General features: G+C 27.0%; 1 protein-coding gene across 1 annotated transcript in view; it reads right to left on the bottom strand.

The window, feature by feature from the left end:
• Window positions 1–7,791: 7,791 nt before the first annotated feature.
• The window catches only part of LOC106689190 (armadillo repeat-containing protein 10), a 13,739-nt gene continuing 10,287 nt past the window's right edge, over window positions 7,792–11,243 (bottom strand). The window contains exons 6-8 of the mRNA XM_014434067.2: window positions 10,885–11,130; window positions 10,647–10,810; window positions 7,792–8,064 (exon numbers count right to left, since the gene is read on the bottom strand). Coding sequence (XP_014289553.1) covers window positions 7,935–8,064; window positions 10,647–10,810; window positions 10,885–11,130 — 540 coding nt within the window. The 3' untranslated portion in view covers window positions 7,792–7,934. The remainder of the gene's footprint in view (window positions 8,065–10,646; window positions 10,811–10,884; window positions 11,131–11,243) is intronic.

Here is an 11,243-nt window from a genome sequence, read left to right as displayed (position 1 = left end):
TATATACATAGGGAAGGTGTTGTACCTTTGACAAACTGTACCTCTGCCAACTCTTCCTTATCATATGATTTACAAGCATTTTTTGAAGGCTTGTACCTGTGTTCAGTGCATAGTATTACTGCAAGAGGTACCTTGGGTACTTCAAAAACAGTTATATCTTTTACAGGTAAAAAATAAAAAATATGTATCCCATTTCATCTAAGAGGTAGGCATTTTTCAAATTTAATAACTTTTTGTTTTATTTTAATTTCTTTTTTAGTACATGTGAATTGTGCATTAACTCTTGAATATGAACTGTAATGCCTTTTAAGATGACTGGATTCACCTACAAACAAAAGCATGATATAAAATAATATTTCACCTGATGTACACTCTACCACAACATGGTATTGTACCTCTGACTAGGTCAAAGGTAAATTACTTAACCCTCTAACAGGTTTTCCATGCTGGATTTTGAAAGCCAGTATAAAGCTTATCTTTTTTAAATTTTCAATAGCTTTGCTAAACATATCCAGTAAACACCTCCTAAAATTTTAATTTCATTGTATTGATTGAATTATTTCAACTTAATTTTGTTGGAAAAGTGATAGTAAAAATTACGGCTGGCCATAACTAATGTCCCCCCACTAATAATACAAAAGGATTTGAAGTGTGTGGTTTCTGTTGATGAAGTACAGGCCATTGGCCAATAATATAAAATAACAGCTGGATGTTTAATTGCTGCCAAAATTGCCTCAGAGCCAATAGACCGAATTTAAACCTATCTCATCAGCAATGTAACACAAGTCATTAAAACGTTTGGTTCTTATTTCATTAATTAACTTCACGTTGTAAATATTTTCTTCATGTACACATTTCTGTCTAAAAATATTAATTACGCAGTCTATATCTACCTTCAGTTGTTGGAAACACCTGGTCAAAGTTACACCTTGTACTTTTGACCATATGGTAAAAGTTTATGTAAAAATAAAATTTATTATTCAAAATATAAACAATTAGTTCAGATATCAGAGATGATATTCATGCATTCATGTAATGGATTACTTCAACACAAATAATTGGAAAAATCATCAAGTGAAAATTGAGCAAAGTTACAACACCCCTATATACATTCTATTGCAGAATAAAGAATTTTGAACAGTTTTAATATATCATAACTGAAATAAAATATTAAAAAATAGAAGCATATTGATGTTGTATTATACTGTTAGTGTATTATGTATGAAAATATGTTGAATCCCTATTAGTTAAGTAAAGATGCCAAATTTACTAATGTATTATAAGTAAAACTCATTTCTTGTATTATTTTGATGTAAATTTTTAAATAAATAAAAGTATAAAAACAACTAAGTCCTATTTTTATATTGATTCATCTTTCCACCTCTCCTCCATAAAAATTACAAGTGATCCTTTCAGCTCAGGAATGATTTCCATAGAGATAATATTATTTAGGTGTGATAATTGTCCTGGTATTGGTGGAAGAAACTATTCTGGTATATATATACTTCATTTTTCATTATTACCAATCTCTGATTGCTACCCCATACAAACCAGAGAAAGAGTTTCAAGATTTATTTCTTAGCACTGTCACAGAATGAATATTAATATACTTAAGTGGAAACCGAACCTACACCATTCGGAATCGGGTACTCTGGGAAAGATCAACACATAAATGAGTACCATGAAAAATAATTTACATGTTTAATATGTTTTTATGTTATATATGTTTTATATGTTATTTCTTTCTACAGATACAGATATTTTGTTACATGATGTAGTCTTGTTTCAGATAATTAATGCTTCCCAGGGTAGGCATAGTTTAGAGGGGGGAGTATATATATGTATATATCTAAGCTTTGCTTGACTAGTGGCACATTTTACAGAAAAAAAAACTTTTGATTTTTTTTAATTGAACAAGCTTATTGTTGGTTGAATATTTATTATTTATTCAGATTATTTTCAAAACAATAAATAAAAATGATTTGAAATGCCATTTTGAAAAGCTAGAAGATAAAAATGTATTCATGATATCCCTCTAACTCATACTATTTATTCATTAATACGTTGTTTCATAAAATAAACCAACTGATTACACATTGTTAGTGTTCAAATATGGGGTTTAAGAAAATTTAATAATAACGAAAAAATCAAACAACACATACAAACATAATTTAATATAATTTTTCATAACAGTCATTAGTGATTATAATAAAATTTACATATTTTTTTTCTGACAATTCATCAAAAAAATATACATATTTAAAATATTTATATGGGACATGTTACATATTCTATAGTAGTTAAGATATAGATTTAAAAATTAGCACATACACACACACATATATATGTATATACATAAGTATAAGTGTGTGTATAAGTGTTTTTATATGCTGTAAATCTACTTTCGAAAGATTGTTTTCAAAAGGAAAATAAACCAGAAGCAATATTCACACAATTTCAAAATTAAAGTGTTTCTCCCTAAAAAATAAATACTTTTGAGTTCTATACGCCTATTTCATTATTAGGGGCAAATTAATATATACATCTTTATGTTACAAGGTAAATTATAAAAATTTGAGCGATAAGAGATTCACATAAGTGATGGCATTTTAATGAACAATCAAACAATAGGTCTTTTTAAAATTATTTTCTTAACTTAAAAAAAGTTTTGTAATATTACACATTATTTTGAGAGTTTATTATAATTACAAAGATTTTTTTGAATAAGATAATGTGAGATTGATTGTATCAGAGATTTGACATCTTAAGATCATGATCAATGAGCTTTAATTCAGTAGACTCATTCTAAAGTTAATAGAAAAAAAGAATTTAAAAACAAAATTAATTATAATGAATATGACTAGTCACATGAATAGTAAGTAAAAAAAAAAAAGTATTTTACAGAATAATTAAAAAGCCTTAATACTGATAAAGTACAGAACTACTGTTACTTTGCTAATCTATGGTCATAAGCTTAACTCTGGTACAAATAGACTTGCTCAAGAATAACTGATAGTTAAAAAATGAGACAATCCTAGAAAGGAGTTAACGTACCAAAAAATAACTGTGCATATATTTACTATAACTGTCATGGCTTTGGATTACACTTCGTCCATCTTAAACTATACTTAAGCTTTGGACCATAGTTTTTTTTTATGGTAATTGAGATTATAATAATTAAGACAAATATACTAAATAACATTGGTATTTTTATCAATAAATTAAATTGTCGAAACTAATCAAGTCAATATTAGAGAAACATCTAGAACTAAGAACTGATATATTAGCAAAGGAAAGCCTAAAAAATATGGTCAGTTGCTTTCCAATGTGTTTCATTATCGTTAATACCAATATCTTATATTAATTTTTTTAATTAACATTGACTAGATAGCAAATTTTTAAAATATATGTATAGTACACATTACAGTACAATAGTATTCAAGTTGTCAAATCCTTAACATTTCATCTCACAAGATTATTATACTAGACTACCAAATGTTACACTGTACATTTGTTTTTTCACAAAAGAAACAAGTTACAAAAGAAGATAATTATTCACAAACATAAGATCAAATCACATAGAGACGAACTGATTTTAATACATATACTAATCTTCTCTTTTATTTATTAAAAATATATGAATATCACAATGTGTGATAATTTTCTCTTAAATAATTAAAACATAATAACCATTAGCATCCTCCGAATATTTATTAACAAGGCCGTTAATTTAAAATAAAATTCATTAATATATCTATGCAACTTTAATATTATATTTTATCAAACTAAAATAAACATGTCCATCAGACAAAAGATTTATCTTTTTATTTTCAAAAAGGCTATTAGAATACTAAAACTAAATAACAATCACATAGAGATATTGTTTAAAATTACTACTTAATCATCTAAGTATTCTTTTCTTCCGCATCATAAGATATAACAATTCAAAACAACAAATATAAAGTAAATATGAAGATCACAGAAATTCATAGTTTTACGTAATAACATTAAGAATCGTACAAACTAAAATATTACTGAATTTTTATAATAAACAGTTTCACAACTTTTGAAATAATATAAATTATAGAAAATAGAAGCCAGATAAATAGAGATAAAAAATAATATTCAAGCTTCAATTCATCAAGCTGTTTCATGAGATAATAATCAATAAAAGGTTGGTTGTAACTACAGTAAAATAACTAAGTCTCCAGATTTAAAGGTTATAATATAATCAATGGGGTGTTTTGAAGTACTTGAGCTGGGACATGGGCTATGGTCAGATGCGGGACCTTGCATATAAGATATATGTTCCAATAACAACAAATTTAATTGATTTTTGATAATGGATATTTGTTTTAAAATAAGAATTAAATTTTGGTATGAAAAAGAAGAAAATATCAAGAATTAATTTTAAAAATTATATGAATCAATCTGATGTAGAAAATTTATCTTACATTAAAAAAATTTCTTAAAAAATTTAAACCTGCTAAAATTTTGAGAATAAAAACAACATACATTACTGAGAATATAAGAAATTATATCATAGTGAATAAATACTTAAAATAAAACTTTCTAACAAAGGTTAACAACAGAAATTAGATATAATAGTTTTAAGCATTCACACAATAAGTAATAAAGAAATGAACTAACAAACTTAGAGATAAATAAAACCTAAAGTAATCATAATTAAAATTAATTCAAACATAAATAAATTCACAAAAAAATAAATAAAAAACAAAGTAGTCTTAATTTAGTTCATTAATGGACAATTTTTTTTTAAGCCTCACATGGTATAATTAACAATACTGTTAAAAGAATAACAAATAAAATCCTCATCATAGTTGAGAATCAGCAAAATATTTTGTGTCATAATTGCCTTGATACTTAACCTTTGAGGTAAATTATGTTAATAGAAATCTAGTTTTCAAGAGTATAAATTCCATACACCTACTAATATTTATAATATTAAAAAAATGTTAATTGTGATGCACACTCTTTCCAAGTCTGAGACCTTTCTTCATATATTCTTAAAGAAAGAAATTGCCAATCAGAAAATCAAAATTGTGACTATTTTTTATGAAAATTTGTAAAAATACAGCATTCCATCTTGCATGTATGAAATCTTTTATAAACTCATGAAGATTAAACAAATGCATGGAGTCCCCATTTTGGGTTGTTAAACAATTTTTATCAGGAATTGTTTTATGCCAATTGAATTCTGAGTTATATTTATTAATATTAAAAGAAAATAGAATTTTTTACTTAATCAAATCATTTCAATTAAAAAATAAAGCTATTAAATTGAGTATATAGATTATAAATAAACAGAAATTTTAACTTAATCAAATCATTTCAATTGAAAAATAAAGCTATTAAATTGAGTATACAGATTATAAATAAACTAAGGACTACAAAATATGGCTTTAAGTGCGTATATAAATTTTTCTTCGAGCAGAAATTGCCTTAAGCAACTTTCCAAAATATGGAACTCAATGGAAGTATAAGGGCCAGCTGTATCTGTTATTTGTAAGCATCCTTCATCAATTTCAGTGTGAGAGCCATAGGATTAAAATATACTCGAAATCTGTCTCAAGATGCCAATAGATATTTAATGTGATTAGATTACAGATCACTACGTGAGTATCAAGAGATAAGTATATTCTTTAGGAGTCAAGGAATTGAAGAGAGGTTACATTTTTCTTTGACAAATTTAGTCCCATGACTGGTCCCCACTCAATTATTAGATTGACAAACAAAGAGATATGGACTTTAAAGGAAAACATCTTTGATGATGGGTAGTAGCATGAAACCGACACAGATCCAAAAAAAGTTTGTTAGTTGGGCCCATGAACAGTTGATATTGGACACCAAAGGTATGGCTAAAGAACTAAGAAGGATCAATGTCTTATAAGAACTCTTAAATTGAAGGGGCAAAGAAATGATTTTTAATAACCAGAGTATTTAATGAGCAATATTCTGATATCAATTAGTATGAAAAAAGATTATGTCAAGGCTTATTATTACAGTATGAAGTTTTCCAATAGAACTAAATTCACTGACCTTATCATCACTAGATGAATATTAAATTAAAATAAAAAAAATAAAAATCAATTCTAAAGTAGAGAAATTAAAAAAATAAAATATGGAGACACTTAAAGAAAAAAATAAAATTATTTTTATCCAGCAAACATTAGTAATGACAGTAATTCTAAACAGCATGCGTGTATATACACATAAACATATGACAAATACAATATACGTACATTTATATACACATATAATTGAGTGTGTGTATGTATTAATATCTTAAGAAATATTTCCTTCATCTTTTATTTTTAAATATTAAACTTTTCGAATAAAAATAAACATAACTCTACAACTATAAAAATTATTTTCATCTAAGTGAAAACAGGAATGTCTATTAGATCTTAATAGTAATAAACCAAAATAAAAAGCCAAAAAAAAAGTGAATATTCCTTTTCCTAATAACATTTTTAGGATGATGAATACTATGTTTGATAAAGCAAATTTACAGCTGCCCTAAATTCTCACAAAAAAGAAAAAAAAAAATTTATAAAAGCTGATTCCTAAAAATAATTGGGACCACACAACGGGTAAAACAATGAGTGACATGAAAACTGATTTTGTAAATAAACCCAATGAAGTTTTCAGTGTATCAGTAAATATGTTGAAAAGACTTCACAGAGTTATATTAAAAAAAAATAATGGATGGTGAAATCTACAGGATATCTTTTAATAAGGTAACTTATAGCTGGTCACCACCAAACAACAGAAGGTATCGACAATCATGCATTGCTTATACTAAATGCAATAATTGGATTATTTATTTACAAACGAATAAACATAACTTTCAAAAAAACCGCTTGATTGAATTTGTATTCTACCTTTAGTTAAAGAAGAATGAAATTAGCAAACTTTATAAAAACTACAACTTTCACAGGGTGTGAGATATTAATGCTGTGTTGATGGATAATAGCCATGGAAATTCAACAGGAGATATCTTGCGATGCTACTAATGTCTAATTTGAGTGATAAATAAGATATCTCTCGGATAATTATATAAATAAAACTGAGACATGAATTGAAAAAGCATGAGATATCTCCTTAGCACCCAGGTTATTAGATTATTTGTTACACACTGCCAGTGCTGAATGATCAGACTGAAATTTTAAATCTTATAGTCATAATTGCACATCCAATATTTCAATAAAAAAATTGACATAGGTTGTTTTTTTTACTAAGCCATAGATCTTAAACAGAATTTTTTATAAGTAAAATGTGTTTTTTCACAAATAAAAAACAAATATTTTTATCTTTTTATACAAACGTATTAAACAAAAATGTCAAATTCTTCAACACAGAAAATGAGCACCAGTGGTAAGATTACATTCACATGTTATCGAAACAAAAAAATTAACAATAAAGGAAAATGGCAAAAGGAACTTAATTCTCCTGAGAGCAATCCATTTCACTCTATAAAACCCTGCTGAACATAAAGTTGACTAGATTAGTTTCAATGTCTTCATACCAATGATCTCTTGGATCACTCTGGAAACATAAACATAAATATGTTAATCCAAATAGATAATATAAAACAAGAAGTCTTTCCTTGAAAGAATTCAAAGCTGAAGAAAAGCTTTAAACTAATCGTGTTGCTGAACAACATAGTAACATATTCATCAATTTTTGTGAAATTAATCAAAATTTATAGTATTAAATGCACAACCACTACTGATTTCCTAAGTAAATACAAATAGACATTGCGGTCAAGAAAAAAAGTTCTCTTAGGCGTGGTAACCAAACTTTTAATTCTTCACATTCATAATTTACGATTACGTTTTTAAATATACTACTTTATATAAAAACATGATTTCAAAGCTTCAATGATTTTCCCCTGATTAGATCATACAAAGTTATGGCTTCAAAGCTTCAACAATTTTTCTTGCCATAATTCTAATATCTTCGTCTAAGTGATGACTCATTAATGTGAAAGCTTTACTACATAGTTTTTCCTGTATACTGACTCCAAAGATTGCAGCATACCTAAAAAAAATAAAATAATAAATACAAACCAATGGATAAAAGCATACCTAAATCTACAAAGAGCATATAATGCAGTTAAGTCAGAGCTTTATCAAAAACATTCCTATGCATTATTTATAAGATTTATATTAATTTACTAACTTGATTGATGTAAAACAGAAGTTATAAAAATGTTTTTAGACACTATTAGCGAATGTCACACTAGTTCCATTTAAATAGATCTTCCTTTAATAAAGCATTAACAATTATTAGTGAAGGAGGCCAGACTGCTTTAATCACTGGCCATACACAAACAGATATTTTGGATATGTCACAGATTTTGGATATGTCACAGATTTTTATTGGAAAAAAGTAATACCTGTATTTGTATGTTAGTAGGTAGGTCGTACACACACGCACACACACACACACACATATATATATATATGTACACACCTAATCATATTTCTATTAAAAAAATTGACATAGGTTGTTTTTGCACTAAGCCATAGATATTAAACAGAATATTTATAAGTAAAATGGGTTTTTCACAAATAAAAACCAAATATTTTTATCTCTTTATACAAACGTATTAAACAAAAAATGTCAAATTCTTTAACACAGAAAATAAGCATCAATGATAAGATTTCATTCACATGCTATTGAAACAACAAAAAATTAACAATAAAAGAAAATGGCAAAAGGAACTTATTTCTTCAGAGAGCAATCAGTTTCACTCTATAAAAACCTGCAGAACATAAATTTGACTAGATCAGCTTCAATGTCTTCATACCAATGATTTCTTGGTTTCCAATATATATTGTTGGTATCCAATAAATACTTCTTGCATACCAATATGCAAATATTGGTATGCAACGAATAACCTTCACAGATACCTACCTGAAACCAATAGGCATCTGTGAAGGTTACTTCGAAGGATCGAGATTGTAGTCAAACACCATATATTTAACAATAGTCGGAATGAGTTTTGTTCTGCCACGCACTCAAACAAATAAATGTCAAATCTAGTGGACAAATTATTGGACAAAAAATTAAATATAAAATCTGAAGAACATGGCCTAATCAAGAAACTACACTAAAATCACAATCTAAAAATAAATTAAAATTTCACTCTATAAACTTTCAAGCATGTACTAAAGTCCTGGGTCCGTGGATATACTCAGAATAATATTTATATTTGTCCAAGATTTGTGTTGCAATAATCTATTCAGGGATTTAAATCATTACTTATTTTTTGGAAATAATCGTGAATATTTTCAATCTTTTGTAGGTTACATCTAATTTGTCATAAATCTTTATATAACATGGAAAATTTAACAACTTTTATTTCACCTGAAATCTTAAAATAATTGTCATTGAATTAATCTTATATTTTTTTTCTTGGTGATACAATAAATGAAAATTGTATATAATGCATTGCTGTAAACTTTTGTTGAATTGGTATACAAAGCCCCACTAGATTGGATTAACCCCAAATTATATTGTATACACACCTGGGTATTGATATTAATCACTTTGATGATCCCTCCCATATATGAACAGACTGTACTGCTGGCAGATTTAAAAAAGAAAAGCTTGCAGACATGATCTGTAAATTAGTGGGTACTAAAAGATGAGAAATCCACCGAGACCTTCAGAAAAATCAAGCAAATCGAGCCCCCAGATTTGGATCGCCCAAAATATCTGTTTGGTTACGGCCAGGTAATATCACAGTTTTTTCTTCATTATATATTGACTTAAGTACTTTCTACTATTGAAAAAATCTGAATTATTTCTTTTGATTTGTTTATATCACCAACTTTGCAAAATACTTAATGAGAAATAGTTGAAATCAATATATATTTTTAAATTAATAATTGGAATGTCAGCACCTATATATGAAAACGATGAACTGATAGCATTTTTTTTTTTGTACAATCTACAATTAATTTAATTAAAAGGTAGTATGTAACATATAATATGTATATACCATTTAATATGTATATACCAATGTGGTTATGGCCAAAATCGTTTAACTATTGATGAAATATTTTCATTACATCAAATAATACACAATAAACTGCAATATAAAGGGTTAGGTTATCAGCTTTACACAGATTTCAAAAAGACTTACAATTCTATTGACCACCAGACGTTGCATAATATTTTTATTGAACAGGGTATATCAAAGAAGTTGGTAAATCTAGTATGGATGTGCATGACCGAAATGTTTAATAAAGTTTGAATTACTATTCTTAATTACATAATTACTATTCTGAGAAGTTTTATCATTAATAATAAAAGGAAAAGCAGCTTGATAGAGATAAATTAAACCACAATCTAAATTTAATTAAACAGTTACAGTTATTTTTGGTCATAAACAACTATCACACATATAGATAGTATAATAGATTATCGCCCACAAACACTATTTATTTGTCTTTATAAATTGAGTAAAGACTTTAGCATCCACAATCCGTTCATATTCACTTTGATGCTACAAAGCCACAAAAATTTAGTTTTATTATTTCAAAGGTAACAACTAACCACTGAATAAATATACCATTATTCTTATTATTTAAGAAATAATTAAATATTCTTACATTGTGTCTGGTGATGGAGCTTTATCTTCTAAAGGTAAATCCAAAATTGGATCAATTTTCAATTTCCTTACACATTGTGTTAGATTAGCTAGCAAAGTCACCACTCTTAACAAAATATCTTCATTTGTTGACATATCTAACAGATGCAACAACTTTTTTGGAGCCTGAAGAGAAAATGGATAATGAGATAGATTATACATAATAGTGAATAATACATGATTATTATTTTTTTAATTACATGAGCAGCTAGAAGACTAGGGATCATGTCATCATTGCACGATAGATTAACTAATACTCGAAGTGCCTGAAGTTTCACAGGAGCAGAACCAGAATCCACAAGATGATAAAGATGATGCAGAATTGGGCAGAACTCTTCATGCCAGTCAGGCAGTACAGCAATATTGGTCAAAGTTAACAGTATTTGAAAAGTAAGTTTCTCAGAAGGTTGGTCCAAAAGTAAAGAATACAACACAGGGATGCAATCCTAAACAAAAATGATAAACATTAAATAAATAAAAGGTCAAATATGAAAGCATTTTATTATGCTTGGTTATATAAACCTGCCTAGTTATGAATGAATATATATATTCATATAAT

Source organism: Halyomorpha halys, unplaced genomic scaffold (genome assembly GCF_000696795.3).
Source record: "Halyomorpha halys isolate HHAL.00 unplaced genomic scaffold, Hhal_1.1 Scaffold1294.1, whole genome shotgun sequence".
Taxonomy (NCBI): domain Eukaryota; kingdom Metazoa; phylum Arthropoda; class Insecta; order Hemiptera; family Pentatomidae; genus Halyomorpha; species Halyomorpha halys.
Note: the sequence above shows the minus strand (reverse complement) of the source record. Positions and strands in the feature narration are given on the sequence as shown.